General features: G+C 42.6%; 1 protein-coding gene across 4 annotated transcripts in view; it reads left to right on the plus strand.

The window, feature by feature from the left end:
- Window positions 1-20650, plus strand: part of si:cabz01090165.1 (uncharacterized protein LOC100333421 homolog) — a 309025-nt gene that overhangs the window by 273532 nt on the left and 14843 nt on the right. For all 4 annotated transcript variants that reach the window (XM_068585049.1, XM_068585050.1, XM_068585048.1 and 1 more), the window contains one exon: window positions 709-1019. In XM_068585049.1, coding sequence (XP_068441150.1) covers window positions 709-1019 — 311 coding nt within the window. The remainder of the gene's footprint in view (window positions 1-708; window positions 1020-20650) is intronic.

Below are 20650 nucleotides of genomic sequence, written 5' to 3' on the forward strand. Positions count from 1 at the left end.
TGCAGGTGACGCTTGTGAAGCTTTGAGAGGCGACTTGCTCGCGCGGTGCTCGTTAAGGACAGAAACTACAGAACAATACGTGCTTTCACGTCTGGCTCAAGTCGGCAAATAGTCCGGTAATAATACGGAAGCCCGAGGGCGGAAGTAAGTTATCGCCTTCAAAGTAAAAGCCCCAATTATTTTTATTTTTTTTAAATAAAAAAATGCAGTTAAGGCATGATCAAATAATTAACGCCATTAATTGATTGAAAATTTAACACGATATTAACGCGTTAACTTGCCCAGCCCTAATATATATATATATATATATATATATATATATATATATATATATATATATGTATATATATATATATATATGTATATATATGTGCTCTATCTCTTCAGCAGTTCCTGATGTTATGCTTCAATTTAATAGAAAGAAAGAGCGAGAGTTTGCTGTAACAGCAAATTGAAGTGAAACAGCAGGAACAACAGTTGTTAGCATATTCAATGGTTCACTGTTAGCTTGCTATTAAGAACATCTTTGTTTTGCTATCACTTTGTCACTCGTCACTTTGTCGGTGTGAAATCTGATCTTTGTTCAAATGGTTGTTTAACTCCCCAAATTTCGTCATGGATTAAGTAAATACAAGATTGATTGTCTGTTCATTAAAAAAGTAAAAGCTAAGTAAAATGTTGGGTCTTTTCTTTTCCAACATTGTGTAGGATTCTGGAAAGTTCACTTGCATAGCGTCCAACGCAGCCGGAGAGGCCACTGCACCTGTTGAACTGGTCGTCAACCCTTCGCCGCACTTTGACCCCAAACTGGACCCCGACCCGGGGCCTTCGGACATCCCCACGTCCATCAAGTCGAATGCCAGCGGCGGTCAGGCGCGGTCCGATCAGCAGAGGGTCAGCGTGTCGGATCTCACATCCGGCTCTGCCACCATCAGATGGCCGCCGCAGAACCACATACCAGGGGTCCGCATGTACCAGATCCAGTACAACAGCTCCTCAGATGACATCCTCATATATCGGTAAGAGACAGGAGGGGTGCTGTGGGTCACAAAGACAGAGTACCTTGAGAAGAAAACAATTATCTGCACGTCCAAGTTTTTCTCCTGAAAGTTTAAAACACGTGTTCAGACAGAATTATCTAATCCTGAAACCAGCATCCTGAAACCAGCAATGCATCATCAGTGAACTTTTGAAAAAGAAAGACCTGCATGAATCATATCTGCTGTGTCCAAACATGGAGTGGAGTTACATCATAAACATCACATATTAAACAATGCCCATTTTTTTAGAGCGATCCCTCAATTGTGGGAAAGAGCGCTTGTAAATGACAATGACTTATAGGAAGGAAAAGAGTAGTGCATCTTTCTGAGGGAACATTTTAGTACATAAATCCAGTTCCTGCATGGTGGCTGACGAGGCTGGATGCTTTGATAAATAGAGGGTATTTTCAATTTGCATCCCGTGGCTTTAAATCCCTGTAAATAGCACATTGTCTTCAGCTCCAAAGAATCGCCTCGTGCCACTCTGTCTCACAGTAACACATGTTCTCTATCATCTGGTTCCAGCTCTCCATTGAAGCTTTTATGATGTTCACACTGGGTGAAATATTCAAATCGGCGTGTTTACACTCGCACGACAACATACATTTTTCTTGATGTATTTTGAGTCATTTGAGACGCGATTACCTACAAGTCAGCCCAACATGTCTTGTAAACTTTGTGATGCACAAATGAGAGTTCTGGGTGGATTTTCAATGATGTTTGGCAGCGGTCTGAAAATAGTCGGCGGTGGCTTAACACCCTCACTGTAGCAGCAGAGGACGGTACATTTTACATATAGCAGTGTTGTTGAAGGTCTCCAGGTCACTGCAGGAACAGTGGGAACAGCTGATTGTGTTTCTAAAAATATGTACCGTGTGTGTGTTTTGTTTGGTCATTTGGGAGATGAGTCTGTTTCGCATGTGATTCTATGCACCCTGTTGGTTACACTTCTGCATTCATTTGGTGGTAGTGTGTGTGCAGCAGGTGCAAGTGAGAGTAAAAAAAAAGAGTCTTAAACAATAAAAACAGGGGGAGGAAGTGGGCTAGTGGGATGCTGCATTCATGTAGTGCTGGAATAATCTAAAAAAATAAAGTAAGAGTTGCCAACGGGCAAAATTAAAATGGACGACCGCTCAAGTCTGAGCACCAACTCGGCTTGCTAAGATGACATCTTATTACGCAGGAACATTGCAGATGGAAGGAAGTGTTGAGTTGATGGTAAGAAACGGATCCCATATCCAATTTTAGTTCACATGCAATTTGTGATGTGGTTGTAACCTAAACAAATGTAATGGCTCACAGTTTCCGTTGCTCTCGGTTGTCACTCAAACACTGTAAGCAGCTGTCAACGTGTTGCTCCAACGCTCTGAGCAATACAATACGGCACATGTTCTTCCCAGTCCTTCCACATCATGACATAAAGCTTACTGTGCTGCAAGCGGCTGCGTTCTTTTTCCCCGGCATCCCAAGTGCACCGCCCACACCTAAATGAAAGGGATGAACGACTCTCCAACTCTGGAAATGGGACCATCCGAGGAGCACTTGAATGCAGTATGAGTGTTTTTTTTCTTTTCTCCGAACCCACATCATCCCTGTGTGAGTCGTTATCACCAAGGTCTTTAGCGTGTAGGAGACCGTTTAGGGTTTTTTTCAAGGCTGTGTCAGGATTTGTTTTTTCTCGGTGAAGAACAAAAGACGAGTTAACTAAAGAAAAAACACTATGTGATTTGGCTTCAGGTAACCGATATCAGATCAGTTCAGTTCTTTATCTTACGATATCCCTCTTTCTTTCATTTTTAAACCAATAATGAGGATTCAGGATAGTATTAACAAAATTCAGATCTTAATACATTTTATTTCTGAAGTACACATCCTAAAACACAACAACCCTGCATGCAATCTCAATGAGGCGTATACAACAGGTGTGGAGTCCACCTCGGCTCAAACGACGGTCAAGTGCTCTCGATCAGATATGACACAAGACCGTGTCAGAGCTCGGGGGTCTGCACGGAGAAGTCAGGACCCCGGGTGCAGACTCAGAGATCACAGTGGGAGCCTGCAGTACATTGCTGAATGAAGAGTAAAATATGTTGTGGCATAAATTGTGGAAATTACTGAGTAAAGCCAGAGAACATTAAGATTAATGAAATGTAATAATTTCCTTCTGCTTAAAACAAAGACTATGCAGAAAAAGGCTCAAAGGGGGAAAGAGTGTATATCTAGCAAAAAACTCTTTGAACCCTGCAGTAAAAACCACACAAATACATTGCACATAAAAGATGCTGTCCAGAAAACATCAAATGTTCCTGCGGTGCAAATGTGGGAGCCAGAAATCAGATCAAAGGCTTATGTGGTAATCTATAATGTATATTGGATCGTGCATTTTAGAGGAGGTAAATGAGCAGTGAAACTTCCCCGAAGGATTTTTTTTGGTTGGTTCGTCACCAAACTCCTGAATCCTCCAGGCAGCATCTGATTTGCACATCCTAATCACCAGATGTGGATTTGAGAGCATGTTTCAGACTCGAGCTGCCAAGTGGCTGAGCGAGGACCCTCGATTTGCCGTGATACCGACTGACCGCTGGATGGTCCCATCAGCCACTTCAGCCGGCACCGTAGCCTAGCAACGCCATTCAGGATGCATAATTGAGTGTTAATACCACGCTTTTGGAGGGCTGACAGATGACAGTTGGAAATGTATCCACAGACCCAATTCTCATTTTGACCAAAAAGCAAAGTCCCTCAGGTGACCATTGGATTGGAGGGAACACGTGGTCAAGGGCGGGGCGTCCAAATGGCTGATCTCAGGTTGAACTGTGTGGTGATCTCGTGATATTCCCGTAATCCGTTTTCATCTCCACCCAGAGTTTAATGCCCCGTTTGTCACATCGTACACTATAATGCAAAATAGCCAGAGGTGTATGTTATTTTAGACTGTTGCAGTTTCAGAAATGATGCACGTTTGTGTTTTATGGTGGATGCACAGCAGATGAGGTGGAGCGGCCAAAACGCCAGCTTTGCTTTTCATTTAAGTCATTTGAGTGTGGGTGGTGCATTCGCGATGCCCGGAAGAAGGAAAAAAACTCACCGGCCTGCAGCGTAAAAATGTGCAACAGAATACATTTTTGGAGAAATGCTACGTGACACCAGGCTGTGGTGGCCAATCCCGTACCTGGCCATCCAGAGCTGTACAGCTCGGCCATGAGGGAACCAGAGACTCTCATCCCATGAGGTAGCTTGGTGTTAATTGGCCATTAAGTGACACCCTCCCACCACCACACACCACTGTAATTTGACTGCTGCCTAAGCGACAAAGACCTCGTGCAGTTGCAGTTCTTGTGCCTATTGTCCGCCTCGAGCAAAGGAGGAACCAGTTAGACGCTGTTGTGGAGCCAGCTTCCTGTTTTTTTTCTGGTAGTCCACATTGGTTCCTTTTAAGGAATCCTCCGTGCTTAAGCCAGCAGCTATTTTAACCAAGTCATTCTTTCGCCATGTTCGATTGTTTTTTGAGCTGAAAGCTAACCTAACCCTCACCACTATGGAATCAGATCAGCAATTATTATTGCCAAAAAACTTGACCATGAGTTTTGTTCTTGAATGTGTCATTTTCAATGGACGTTGGTGATATGACGCAACAAAGTGACACAGTCTCTACAGTGTCATTATGGTGACTAACTGACCATTGCTGGCAATTAAAGCTGAATGAAACTAAATATTAATAAAGTGGTTTCCTAAACCGCGGAAATGAGTCAGTATTTGTTGCACTTAGTTTTGGTTAGATGTCTGAAAAAAGGCCTGTCGTTCACACAACCTGGAGATATTGTATTGTTTAGTTTTAAGATATAAAATATCAGTTTCAGATGCCACTCTTGGGAAATTTGAAATGTTTAAGTGTCTGAAAAGATTAACTTGGTGGAAAAAAACGTGTCAGGGTCATAAACGTATGGCTTTCAGAGAGCTTAATTTCTGTCATAATCCCAAATCGAACGTAAAAATCCTATAGGCCTTGTGTCAGAGGAACCAGTGGGACGCTAAAAACCTGGCTGGCCTAGAGATATGTCATCCCTGCACCATAAAACTGGCTGATAAAAAAGAAGCTTTATATCTTTTGTTTGTTTTGCAAACCTTGTTTGTTTGCTTAATTTCCATTTATGTGGTGTGACCAAGGTTTATTACTTCAAAACCGAAAAAAGGCTTTAGAGTCTTAGTAATTAAGGTGGAAAGATGAGCTGGGATTAGTTCTCTGCACCAACAGAAAGGGAGCGACAGCCTCTGGTCACGTCCACTCTGCTTTGGCCACCTGAAGGCTATGACATCTCACGTGCTACAAAATACAACAGTTTGCTTTTCCGGCTCGGCTGAGTATGGGACGTGAAAGAAAAATCTCCCTCTCATTTTTTACACTGGCCGTTGTAGTTCTTTGAGCTCGGCATTTACACCATCCAGTGGCTCCTCAGACTGGGTGAGTAGTATGGAGGACTTAAAATGACTTAAGTATAAATAAATGCATGAATAAATAAATAAGTACAGGAATAAATAAATAATATCTTAAATAAATGTATAAATAATTAAAAACAGGAATATATAAATTTAAGTATATAATATAAGTTATACCTAAACAGGACATCATTATATGAATCTATTTCTACATTTCTGTATTCCTTCATTTATGTCTGTATTTATGTGACCACATGTATTTCTTCATTTATTTATTTCTGTGTTGTTATATGCAAATGAGCTGGGGGCGGTCCGAACCTCTGTCTACAGTGTGATTGGTCACAGGAGTGTGATCACCTGGTATGTTGTGCTCTACTACTTCTGCCTTGCACATGTCGTTGAGTCACAAAATGTCATTTTAGGATGTTTTCAGGCGAGAAGTTAGTTGTTTAAGCATCAAATCTATGGTCGGTTAAGAATCAACCGAGTCAACACTTTTAGTACAGCGCCGGCGACAGAAAGTAACAAACTAAGCAAAACTAATTTGACCGTAACTCCTCGAATATTTGCAGAATCAACGAATCTGTGCTATCTGGAAGAACTCTCTCCCTAAAAATCTAATATAATTAATGACGTTCCATCAATGAGGAAGCGAGCTGCTTTTTGTCCGGTGGAGGAAAAAAAAAAAAAAAGCAATAAACCTGAGCACTAGCAAGACCAGGTTATGGTAAATTTTCTAAACTTGCTTCGATAAAAACGAATAGCCTGATCTGCGTTATCTTATCCTCAAAATTGTCCATCTAACTCAGTAAACCAGGTACGAAAAACAGGACCCTGGTCTGCCAGCAGGTCTGCCAGCCGCCGGGACAGAGCAGCTCGCCTAGACAGCTTTTTGACTTCATCTATATGGCCATGTGTTAGGGATCGGTTGCTTCCGTCTTGCTCCCCTACTTGACCAATCCTGTTTAACCATAAGGTTCGGACCACTCCAGCTTATTTGCATATAACGACACAGAAAGCATTAGACTCCAGTCTAAAGCATGAAGCAAAATCACTGAAATCAATGCCATTCCTACAGGCAAAAGGATGAAGTTCTTAAAACCCGGCTTACATTACGTCTTTGCTCATAAACGTTGTCCCTGATGGCCACCGTACACGCTCTGCTATTATAAACAGGCAGTCTGTGTCAGGCCTGGACTAAACTGAGGACTTAGACGCAGAGGATGTCACGTACAAGCAACTTTATTAGTTTCAGATCCTCTTTGAAGAGTTACAAACAAATGGGCTATGAAAAACTCACCAAGTAAGACCTGGTAAATATAACTTGTGGAAGAAAATCTCCTTTTAAGGAATATCTTAAAGGAGAGAGAAAAATACACTAGAAAAAGTGTAAATAAACATAAATCTCTCCCAAAGGAGCAAAACAAATTACAAAATAACACAAATCGAATTTAAACTAGAAAACTTTAACAAATGAAAAATCACTCTCAAAGGAGAACTCAGAAAACAACTTACGCAGCGTAGCAAAAAACTCTTGGCAAAATCGATAATAACTGTGGATATGGATATATGGATATATGGGCTTAGGTGCCCGGACAAGGACGAAACACATTGGCACAAGACAAAGGGGAGACGCAGACTATAAGGACATGAGGGTAATGGGGAACAGGTGGAAACAACCAGGGATCAGGGGAGACCATGGCTGTGTCTACTACCGCGCACTTGCGCACTTCGAGCACTGACTTTCAGTGCTCAGTGCGCCACACTGACAAAACCAGCAGAATTCAGTTCACTGAAAATACCCGGATGGCGCACTGCAAACGGTCAAAAAATGTAGTGCAAAGCGATGGACACTACTCGCGCTGAACGGGCGCCATCTTGGCTACGTAGCGGAAGAGGAGGAGCCATTTCGCCAGCTTTTTATTAATTTATTTATATCCTCCTGCCGCGATTGTGGAGGTGTCGCAGTTTCCACATAGGTTGGAGAAAGAGGAACACAAGGGACAAAAATAGGGTAAGAAGTGCGTTCATTTTGTCAGTTTTAGTTTCACGGGTATCGCGAGCAGATTTGCGGACGTCACTTCCGCCAAGTGGTTAACGCAAGTGTTCCATTTGATACAGCGCTTATCAACGACACAGTGCACTACATATGTTAGTGCACTGTGTTATAGTGTACTTCGTAAAGTGTTCGGTAGTAGACACGGCCCATGGGTGCATCTCAAGTCTCTAAATGGCATCCCCGTTTCCTTCACTTGCGTCCCTTCCTTGCGTCTCGCCCACCAGGGATGCACGGACAGACGCCAGGAAACCAAGCGAGGAGAGAAGACGCGATTAAACATGTTTTAAGAGACATGAGACGTCCTCTCCTCTGACGCGTCACGTGAAGCGGCGTCGGTTTCTGATGACTGCAGCCGACTGACAGCTGATCACAGCTGATCAGCTGTCAGTCGTTGGAGTTCTCTTCTAAAATAAAACAGGAAGTTACGAGACAAATCCCCAAGCTAAGACAAACCTCACTGCGGTGTGACAGTCTGTGGCTTTCCTGGCCTCCCTTCTAGTCCGTGACTCAAGTGAAAAGCCCCCTCCACCGCACAGTGCAACAGAGGAGGCTCACGACGCCCACTCTGCCCTCTGTGACCCGCCTCTGCAGTCTGGTGCCTGGTCTGCAGCCAGAGCGGCTCCGTTACCATCACATACTGAGCCCCGCGCAGCGCTGCAACGCCCAAACTCCATCCCTGTGATTACTGTCACTCCATCTGCCGAGCTCAACCTAGTCTGAAACCATCTCAGTGTCTTTTCATTCCCGATGAAATGGCATGTTTTCCTTCTGTGATTTGATTCCTGAAAGAAGATGGATGCTTCTTGTTTAGCTGCGCCAATGTGCATATTTACATTATGGTAAGCAATGCTGCAAATATATATGTAAATATACATCACGCAGAAAACCTTTGAGGCACAGCTTGTGACTTCCACTCTCACAAACACACTACATTCAGGAACAATTCCATCTTGCACCGTTGGCAGCAAAGCAAGAAGAAGAAGAATCCTGGCTGTGCAGGGGTTAAACTTCGATGTATGAGCTCTTGTGACGGAATATATGTGATTTTTCTGTTAATAGAAAAAAGAAAGAGAAGTCTGTAACTCCAAACACAATGTATTTGACTGATGAAATATGGCGGATGCATAGACACATGTCAAATTGCGATAGCGTTATCTACATTGTGGAAAATCTGACTCCCGAAATATTGTCATAGAACTGAGAGGAAATGGGAAGACTGTTGGATACTGTAACCAGGCTGTAAAACCCTACGCAACAGCATGTTCGTTTGAGAAAGGACATTAACTGCCTCGTAAGAAATTTGAACTGAAACAAGCGGCTCTTAACCGACTCAACCAAAGTCCTTCTGTTGCCCAAACCAGGACTGACAGCCTTCACTCACCGGGGGCCTTTAGTTGTTTTGTAATCTCACAAACAGTTCTACTTGATACTCCTTTCTCTCTTGACAAGCAGTGCAGACCAGATCCACCCACATCCATTCTCACCTTTCACAATAAAAGTATTGGACATATATACATTTTACTAGAAAGAACTTAAATACATTTGGCTAAAATGAAACTCAAAAAAACAGCTTACAGTAAAAAGGCTCAGACCGACTGTTGGTTGTCTGCCTACAAAAAAAGCTATTTCAAACCTTTATTGCCAAAGGATAGCAACTCTCCTGCAAATTTGCATCACAGTTGGAACAAAGCGATTTGATGCGAAATATGCGCAGGCGAGTATTTCACATTTTCCTGTTGTTTTCCTTTTCCACGCCCTAAGTGTGTAGAAAGATCCTTCAGGATGTGAACTGCAGTGTGGAGAAGTGATGTAACTGAAGCTAATCTTAGCAGCATCTTCTGTTTCACTGCTTTACAAAGCAACAAGAAAGGGAGATAATTGGCAGTAGTAGTAGATAATGAAAGCGTCTGCTTGCACATTTTTCAACACTGCAGTCATGATATGTAAAAGTCCTCGGGCAAAAGGCGGAGTGGGGTGGAGTGGAGTAGTGTGGGTGAATTTGGAGAGGTTAAAGACCGAGCTGCTTCGTGCTGAATGAGCTGTAGAGGTTGAATGGCGTTACTAGGTAGACCTGCCATGAGGGGAGTTACAGTAGTCAAGGCGCAAGATGGTCAGAGCGCAAGATGATCAGAGCCTGGAGTCGTAGATACTGACGGACATTTTGTTCAGATCCTTACATGGACAACCAAGTAAGAACTGCCCTGTCGGCGAAAAGTATTGAAACCCGGAATCCTGTGAAATCCTACCAGTTCTTGGGCGAGGACAGCTCCACCCACACTCTGAAAGTGTGGACGTAGTCTTCCCCACAAATGGCTTGTCCAAACTGTGTGGCCTTTTCCTAACCTTTTATCTTTCCAGGGTAAAGTTCAGCGAGCTGGCCCACTGTTATTCCCCCTGCCAACTTCGACACTCACATTTGGGAGCCGTCCAACACCGCTGAACCGCATTAACCGCCTGAACTAAGCAGCCGCAGTCCGCCACTGATGCGGCAGCAGCTCGGCATTCATCATGGAGGTCCTTGAGGGATGGCGAGGGAGGGAGGGAGGAGAGGGTTTCGTTCATTCATTTTCCAAGTCGCCGATCTTCCAGTCCGAACCCGCCGGCTCTTTCCTGCAGGCTGCTCCTGTGCTCTCATAATGGCGTGTCAAATGGGGCAATGAGATTCTTAGAAGTTTAGTGACCATCATCATGGTCCTAACTTCTGCCCGTGCCAACGGGGTGCACGGGTCAGCTGAACAAATTATGTGTGACACATGAAATAAATGTAAGAAACCTTCTACAGGTTGTTTTTTTTTAATTGCGCACAGATTGACAGATTTATTTTCACTCTCACTTGCATAGCCTCTCATCTTCTCTACCTTTAAGCTGTGACATGAGGAGAAAATACGTAGGCATGGGCATCACTACAGCTCATAGTATTCAGTAAGAGACTGACTGCACAAAAAATATGTTGGGAAAGAATGTGGTCGAGAATGAGGGTGCAGTAATTTATCGATACAATTAGTGGCGGCTGGTGGACTTTATTTTGGGTAAGGCCAGTCAATCAATTTTAGCAAACATCCCCATATGATTCAATGCATAAAGGTATCACGCATTACTTATATATATATATACACTTTAATGCTGTCATATTAGCGTGTTATTAACGGCGTTAACGCAAACCAATTTTAACACTGTCAATTTTATTAACGGCGTTAACGCATTTTAATTTTTCAACGACGGACGGATATATATATATATATATATATATATATATATATATATATATATGTCTCTGAGGAGGCAGGGGTTCATGTCCCTGGACCCGCCTGTTCAGAGCCTGGACGTGTCTTTCAGGGTAAAACATGGAGACTGCATCTACGTACTGTACGCCAACTCGGGCCAGCGCTGCTTTCAGTGCGGGAAAGTGGGGCACAAGCGCGCAGGGTGCATGCGCGGGAGGAAGGCCGGCTCTGCGAGGGCTCGCAGACCGGCCGACTTTGGAGAAGGTGGAGAGAAGGGGGAGGTGCCTGCTTCCAGCGCGGCTGCGGATGCCACTCCGGAACTGGAGAACGAGGACCGACAGAACATCAGCGCTGAGGCTGTGGACAACTGTGGCTGTAGATCCCACAGACACATACCCATTAGAATCTATCAAAGTTTTTCTGGATAAGATATTTAGGAAGACAGTAAGGCTAAGCGATTACTTCAGTGACGCCACAAATATATACGATCTGTGGCCAAATTTAAGAGACTGGGCTTTGATGCTCGAGACAGAAAGAAACGTTACCGCCTCACAAAGTACGTGACTGAGCTGAAGAAAGCAGCAGCTATGGAGGCAGGTAAAACTCTAACAAGGAAGGAGAGATAAAGCCAGGACTCTGTGTGTGTTCCTCACATAGTCCACACACTGAACTATAAGAAACAATGGACATGGTGACGGCTTTCAGCCGGTTCTGATGATGACAATTATGATTTTATGGGGAAGGGCTTTTATTTGGTTTATTTATTAATGTATTGATTTTTGGGGCTGAACCGTTTGAGATGCTTGTTTGTTTGTCTTCCGGTCCATAAACGTTTTTTTAAAAATAAATCGCAAGTTAACTATGACATAAATGCGATTAATCGCGATTAAATATTTTATATATATTAATATTAATATATTTTAATAATATTTTAATCGACAGCACTAATATATATATATATATATCTATATCTATATCTATATATATATATATATATATATATTCACTGTAGACATTCTGTAACTGAGTCATTTAAATACATATATATTAAGATTAATTAAGATGTCAGGTACATAAGCACATAGGTTCAGGTTTACTTTATTAAAATATATCTGAAACCACAATCACATCGGTAAGTCCCGCCCCTCTGACCAGACTCTGAAAGACACCCTGGTACATGCATGACATGGTTTCAGGTTGCTTTCAGGCTGCTTTAATGGGTTTGGAGCTATAGATTTGGTTGAATGTGATGTAATAGTGACACTCGTTACCTGGAGAGGTTGGAAGGAGAAGGGTATATGACATGTCTTTCAAAATGTATTCGGCAAAACAAGTTAGTGGTGTCTAAACATATAGAAGCCGAGCTTTCTCCCCAGAGAGAGAGAGAGAAAGAGAGAGGGGGGAGGCTGGTTTAGTGGTGCAGTGGTTGTCATCTCAGCACCTACTCCCCTCTGTGGGTCCTTTTCTTTTCTTTTTCATCTCAGTTTCATCACACTCTCAGGTTCTCAGCAAAACGTGCTGAGCTGGCAAAAAAGTCGTGAACCAACCGTTGAGATAACATATTGACAATTCCTTATTTCTCTCACTCTCCCTCTCTCTTTCTCTCCCTTTCTCACTCCCTCTCCCTCGCTCACTCTCTCTCTTGCTTACTCTCTCACACACACTAAAGATTATGGGGGAGATCAACCTCTCTCGGCACCAGGAAATGAATGTTTTAATTCCTCCTCTTTTTAATTTTCTTATCTGCTCCTCTTTCTCTTTCTATCCAAAACCGGAATGTGTGTCTGCATGAAAAGGCTTCAGAAAGCTGTGTGTGTGTGTGTGTGTGTGTGTGTGTGTGTGTGTGTGTGTGTGTGTGTGTGTGTGTGTGTGTGTGTGTGCTCACTGCTGTGAGTGGAAGAGGATTTTTTTCCTTTGACTCAGTCGCTGTGAGTGAGGGTGTAAGGAGGGAGGAAGAGAGGGGAGCAAGGGTGCTGTATAAGACAGCCGATCATATTTTGCTGCGATGATGAGGGAAACGAAAAGTCACCGTGAATTCATTTTTTTTACTTATGTATCTGGACTACTTCAGTAACAACACTTAACACAAACTACGATCTTTTCATAAACTTAACTGAGTAGTTTCCTGTACATTTATTTTGAAAGACCGTTTGCATGCAACGTGCATAAAGTGACACTTTTACAAGAGTTACTTTTGGTACAATATCACACAAACCTTTGTATGAGGACACGTTGCAACGGAGGAGATGAATAGTGGTTTTAGTGTATTTAGTAATTAACTCTGTTTGCTCCACACACAATAGATTCAGAGCAATAATCTAAATCATCAGTGATAAAAATGTGCATTCCAGAATATCTTTAATACATGTGTATACTAACAGGGCCTTTGTACATGCATTAATAATCTCACTTATTGTGCTTTCATCCTGCACATCAGTTTAAACATTACACAGTACACTTAAACAGACAGGAAGGATTTTTTTACCGTTTATTATATTATATCCCTTTCTTTCACTGCTCCTGTTTTGTATTATGCGTAATACCAAACACATGTTTTTGGGGGTGTAAAGAGTTGTGAATGAGCCGTCATATTAAACACGTTCCATGCTTCTTTTGCTTAATATATATCACGTCTGTCTCTTCATCCATGCAGGGTTGTTTGCTCTTTTTCCTCCTCTCATCCCCCTCTTATCAATGTATCTTGTCTGGTTTGCTCGCTTCCTTTCCTTGTTGATATTCAGAGGATGAGAGGGAATGGAGCTGAGGATATGTCGAGAAAAGCCTCTCGCCCTGACCTTGCGTCTTGCTCGGGAAATTATCCGAGTGTATCTTCATACCTCTCATGTCCCATGGAATCCTCCATAAAGTCCTGTTTTCGGGAAGGGAAAGGATAAAAGAAGGTTCTGCTGATGGTGTTGTTCGGAGGTTGATTGACTCCATAATTATTTGTCAGGAGTCGAGGTCCGTGTTCCATGAAAGACTATTTGGTCGTGAAACGGGTTCACATTCTTTCTTCCGATGTTGGATTATTGGATTATGGGTGATCTTTTCTCTCTTCTTCTCCTCGGCTGGCTGACACGCTGCCAGGTGCTTCCCCCAGGTCCACGACTAATTGCATAGCTCTGACCCACTGCTGTCAATTACACACTCGGCTTGTTGGAGGTTGTCTTTGTACACTTTATGCACAAAGCCCTTCTTGATGTGCTCCCGTCATGCCTCTGTGGCTCTATCTACTGGGAAATAACTGGACAGTCCAGGGGCCACAAAACACTTCACACTTTTTTTCTTTTTATGTGATTTTATTCATCTTCACAAAGCCTCTTTGAAAATGTGATAAAATCCTGTTTTCAGCCTCCTGCTTTAAATAATTTACTTTAAGTCATAGGTTATCATCATGCATGATGAATGCATTTTATTTATTTGTTGTTGTTTTTTTGCAGTTTCAGGAAGCCATATATTTACAGTAATCTGAAAGTCTTCTGTCAGACTGAAGTGTTAAACAACAACAACCCTGAAGTAGTTTTGTCAAAGTTGCATAACGTCGATAGAGAGATGATAATATAAATGTGTATTTATGTTTTATAGCAGAGGAAGCTAAGTTTAGTTTATTTAGAACCCTATGCGCTGCCGTAACAACAACAACAGTAGCTGCTTTCTTGGAGTCCAAATAACAGAACCAAAATAAATCACAGAACATCCATTGCAGACTCAACACCATGTTATCATATCTTGAAGATTTATGAACAGCTAACAGCTGAGCAACCTCCTTCAGAGCGGTGCCCGACGCCATCACGCCAACTCAACTTTGGCCACTCAAGCCAATTAAACAAATGACGAGTGCCGTCATTGTTCACGTGAGAAAAGGATCTTGGTGGGAATGACCTTCAGGTTGTCGATCGCATCCAGAGTCAAGGAGCCATGGCCATGTCTTGTTGACAGTAAAACAGGAGGTACCTGTAATCAAACATGCGACCTTCGCTCCACGGAAGAGAGACGTACGCGAGCTTTTCCAGAAAGCATATCGAAACACATTTCTCTCAGTTCAGCACTGTGTCAGTTGATAATGGAGCGTTGCACATATGGGAGCTCACGGCCATTTCTTGCAACCCGCGTGATGTGTAGGATTTAGTGTCGAGTCCCGTATAAAATCCTGATTGGCCCTTTTCATTCTATTCTACTGTGGCCACTGCATTATTCACCAAGCTGTCATGACCACACAGGCGGGCAACATGTGAGGTCATGCTTATCTGTAAATCCTATGTGGCATTCAACGTATTTCATGTCATTATGAGCATTGCATTATTCACGGTCGTAAATGACACACACACACACACACGCACGCACACGCTGCCAATGCTAACGTAGTTAAACTGCTGCTATCTTGGATCTTTCCCTGATCCGTTGTGCAGGACTCTAACGTGCTCCGTGTCCAGGGGCCAGAGGCCAAGGGCAAAATAGAAGATATAAAAGGATCACTGTCTGTGCGCTCCAACTGCTGCTACTCATTTCATGTGAGTGTACGCTGTCCCTCGGTCTGCTCACAAATACACCTACAGGCTGTGTTAACACAAGGACGTGAAGCCTGGTTCACAGGGCCTTCATCCGGCGTCTTAACTCGATGCATCGTTTTTATGTGTTGAGAAAACTGCAATGCGAGACACATGTGAATTATTTACGTGGGTGCATGGATCATAGTCCCAAACAGGGCGGATGAGTGAATGACGTTAGTGAAGAGCTATTGTTTATTTGCCTCAAGCACAATCACTTCACTGTCAAATATTTCTTCACTTCCCTGTCAGGATGATCCCATTCCGAGCTTGTCTGTAACCACCCGCCACAATCTCTACACACCGCATCTCTGTGTTTACCTGGTTTGTTGCAAAGTGCTTTGTGCCAAGGAGAAGAATCAAGAGAGTAAACGGGCTTATCGGACGTCATCTTGGATGCTGACGTTTGCATATACGGTGGCTCTGTGTGGTCAAACAACTTGTGTTCAAACAAAACGAGAAAATCACAGCGAGTCAAACCAGATCTGAAAACTTTCACGACCGACTTTCGTACTCGGTGTTTAAGCGCGACGGATGAAACATAAGGTAGTTCAATTTGATAGAAACGTGGAACAGTTTCAGATGGAAAAGATGGACTCGGTTGTGCAAACACCTTGAATCCTAATGAGCCGACTAACAGTAGATGGCTTCAGGGCCTTGTTGACATTTTTCACTCCAAAACGAAATAGAAATAGAAAGAAATTAATTGGAATTCATAGATATGGGTTTAGAAAGCAAGTCTACATTTCATGTACGCAAATAACATTTACTACATCTGGTGGATCCCACATTTCCCACAATGCCACGGGATTGCAACTCTACTAAGACCCTCCCTTTCAAAGCTTCAGTTAACACAGTCCTTTGTCTTTCTTTGATACACATGTAGTCCACAAGAGATAATCCTCATTCTTTAGGACGTGACAAATGTATGCATACTGAGTCGTCATGAGGAGTAAAAGGACCATGTCATGAAAAACCAGTGCGGTAACCCTTTAATTAATGCACATTGCAAGGGCAGTTGAGTGCATATGCACCTCCAATAACATACGTTGAATTCCTTTATGAGTTAGAGTATCACAGGACAGCTAAATGAAGTAGACCTGCTGCCTGGTCCTGACATGACGTTAAACTGAAAATTAGAATTGTTGTGGCCCCTGCATACAAGTTGCCATCATGCAGGTTCCTCGCCCTGTAAGCTCCACGGGGTTGTAAACACTCTGACACGCTGACAGAGCTGCTGTATCGCTGCGAAAAGTTCTGTCTCCGAGCCTCCGGCTGAGACATTAGTTACCTCCAGCAACAATAGGGCCACAGGCAACAACAGTAGCTGCACATTTAGTGAGTGTGTGTGTGTGCGTGTGTGTGTGTGTGCGTGTGTGTGTGTGTGTGAGACAGAGAGAGAGAGAGACAGAGAGAGAGAGAGAGAGAGAGAGAGAGAGAGAGAGAGAGTGTGTGCCTGAGGCCTTCATTCAACCATTACTTTGACCCAGAACGCTGCAAAACTTATAGACCAGACCTATATAATAAGCCGGGTGTGTCTTTCTCCAATACGCACACACACACACACACACACACACACACACACACACACACACACACACACACACACACACACACACACACACCAAGTCACACATTCACACTAAGACACTTCTCTGTGGCGACACTTTCGCTCTATCTTTTTATTTTTCCTCTCCTTTCCTGATTCCCTTTGAATTATGCACACACACACACACACACACACACACACACACACACACAAACGTATAACACAAATGCCCAGTGGGTCAGGCTTGGCTTAATAATTCCATTTCTTGTCTCGTCACCTCCGCTTTAGTGTTGATAAATAGGTACTGCACTGCACCTGAATAATATATAGGACACACACACACGCACGCACACACACACACATACACACGCACACACACACACACACACACACACACATGAAGGGCATACATAGACCCACAGATACACACACACACTTGCAGTAAACACAAATGTAGAGAGAATGCAAATGCCAAGACTTTCTTGGTCTCTCAGATTCACAGTACTTCATCATACAGTACAGAACCACCAAAGCAGATTGTTCAAGGTTGGCACTTCAAGTATGATCACTTCAAATGTTGAAAGCTGCGTAAACCTGATACAGAAGCAAACAGTGGCCTCCTTACAAGCTACGAGGGCGAGTACACCAAGAGTATATGTCTGTGGTCGTCGGATCTAGAAACAGTGACACAACTCTCAAACACTTGGCTAATAGTTGTGCTCCAGTCATGGCCCCACACAGAGTAATGGGTCATTGGTTAGGGGTGGTGTTTGCAGATGTGTCATGTGGGTCCTTGTGGGTCAGTCTTTTTCACTTGTCCCGAGTTTGAAGCATTAAGTTTGAGTACAAAACGAGTCCTGAAGTGCTCTTCAACAAATGTAATGGCCTCCGTGTCTAGGTCTGTACATTTTGCATATATGTTTCTGTGTGTGTGTCTGTCTGTCTGTGTGTGTGTGTGTGTGTGTGTGTGTGTGTGTGTGTGTGTGTGTGTGTGTGTGTGTGTGTGTGTGTGTGTGTGTGTGTGTGTGTGTGTGTGTGTGTGTGTGTGTGTGTGTGTGTGTGTGTGTGTGTGTGTAACCGCTCTAATATGAAGGGCCGCCCTCAAGACTTTGGATTGGGGGCGGCCCTTCATATACAGCTGTTTGTTTTTTTTAACTGTAATTGTTGTAACACAGTTTTTAGCAACAACACCAGGGTGGTAAAAGGACTGTTCTTGTGTCGATCTTTTCTCATCTTCCGATGTCATCACTCACCCATTCACACACTGATGGGAGGAGCTACCATGTAAAGTGCCACCTGCCCAATTACTAGATGTATCCTTTAGGCTTCCTCTCTATCAGCTTTCGTTTCCCAGAAACAAAGAGCTCCGCAGCTATATTGTGACCTTTTCCTCCTGCTCTACTCTGAAAGTGCAAACCTGTCATCTTGTATAGTCTGCCATCTGCTGCAAAGCAAATATTTGATCAATTTGACCATAAAATGTTCAGTTTAGTATAATAATAGAATATCATAACAGAAGTCGCCAGGTTGTGGACATTCAAAATCAGTGGCGGGCTGTCAAGTTATTTTTTTTTTCACAAATACACTACATGTATTGTAATTATCTTTCCCTATTAGCTTATTTTCTAATTGAGCAGCTTCTGTCTCCTGTCTGTTCCTCATGCCTTTCTGTCTGCTTCAGCTTGGGCCAGCCAGCTGCTCACGCAATAGAACGCTGTTTAACGCTCTTCATCCAACCACATCTCACTTCTGTCTCTCTTCTCTCTCCGCCAGTTAAAGACGGCCAGCGGACTGGCACTGTAGTGTGATTCCTCACAGAGACAGCAATAGATCAAATTTTCTACCTCAAATTTAATTTTTGACTGTACCTTTGTGTTGGACCTCGACTTCACCTCTACTCTCTACTCTCGATCAAATGTCCTATTATCCAGCTTAAATTACCGAGATGACTGACGTCTGGCTAACCCGATTCCTTAAAGGGTGATCAGCACTCAGACGTTTTCTCCGTGGAGGAACATGAGATGATCATGACTACATATGATGAATTTAAGCCCATGATGAAGGCAATGTCTAATGGTGCGTTTACACTCAAAGCTTAGCAAATATTCGCAACACTTCCTGTTGTGAACGCAGCTTAATTCCACCTTCGCTGGTTGGGTGAGAGTCACATAAGTATTGCAAAATATCAGAAAAGTTAAATGTGTCAGTGTTGGGGAAATGTGAAGTGCCTCATCATTCAAATCAATCAGATTATATTTATTTAAATGTAACTGCTGGCAGTAGTATACAAATGAATATATACTTATGAGGATATATATGTACTGTATGTGCATATCATGTATATATATATATATATATATATATATATATATATATATATATATATATATATATATATATATATATATATATATTAGGGCCAGGCAAAATTGAAAAAAAATTAACTGATTAATCGCATGATTTTTCTGTGATTAATCGCATTATTTGCCAAATTCACTAATGAAGTAAAAACTAGTGTATTGCAGCTTTTATTTTAAAGTAATGTTATCAGAACAATATAACAGGCACTCTGGAGCAACAGCAAGGTAACATACATACATATATAGTTGATAAATCTTTTTTTCTTTTTTTCTGAACAGGTACTGTTCAGTAGTAAGGGTCCCTGTGAGGGACAAACCACTCCTTCTTTGGTCCATGTTCAGTCTGTTGCTTACCTTAAAAATGTTAAAGACCAGCAATTAATTCACTTTATACAAAAGCAATAAGTGCTTTTCATGTTTTCAGTTCAGTTTTTCTTCCTCAGTGAGAAAAGTCCAGTCTGTGTTGACTTGAACAAGTGCAGTGAAGTCTGGTTGAATGAGGTGGAGATGTGAAGGACAGCTGACAGGTATCGGCGGCGGCTATGCGAATGCGTGATTAATGTTCAAGGGCAATGAATTTGCACGTCATTTGCAAGTTGGGATTTTGCTGTGTTCAAAGGCATCTTTCATTCTATTGAACACGTTTTATTCTGGTATCTAGGTCGCCTCTGAAGACCTTTGACTTGAGTTGGACTCGTACCAAAAGACTTACAGATCTCTCCGGCATTTATATGTCGGACAAATTGGCAGAAAACACAAAATGTATTTGCTGCTGGCAAGGTTCCAATGCATAACTCTTTGAGAGGCTTGTTGGAGCATGGCACTGAGACTGCCAGTAACAATGAAACGGTATTGTCTCATAAAATAACACATGGAATCACCCATGCAGCACAACAATAGAATAGGTTATCCCAAGATTCAGTAATCCTAAACTTTTTGCACAAGGACACAATTGCTTGTACATTTGATGGAGACAGAGAGAAATCCATTTGTGTCATAATTCAGTTCTTTCATTTGTACTGGCTCAATGCACAGCAGCAAACCTCTCCACCGTCTGTCTCCTCTACCCTCATCTAGCTCATAATAATTGCCGAAGTAGGGAAAACCCAAGTAGAATGTTGCTCCTGTGGTTAAGCTCCATGCCTATAATTACTGTAATATTAACATGGGAATTTCTGGACAGAATATTAAGAAGAGCATGAACTGAACGCGGCAACAAGTTATGTTAACCTCTGCAGAGTGGGCTGCAATGGTTTAGTGTGCATGTCCAAATGGGAGTCCACATAGTGAGGAGGGTGGGGTGGATGGATGGATCAATAAATAATGATTGGATGGATGGATGGATCAATGGATGCATGAGTCAAACAAACACATGATGTTGACCCAGGAGACCACAGTTTGTGGTGTGTGTAAACAATTTAGGGCAAAATAAAT

The sequence above is a fragment of the Clinocottus analis genome, unplaced genomic scaffold (genome assembly GCF_023055335.1).
Source record: "Clinocottus analis isolate CAN_PGR_092001 unplaced genomic scaffold, fCliAna1.0.p SCAF_2, whole genome shotgun sequence".
Taxonomy (NCBI): Eukaryota; Metazoa; Chordata; class Actinopteri; order Perciformes; family Cottidae; genus Clinocottus; species Clinocottus analis.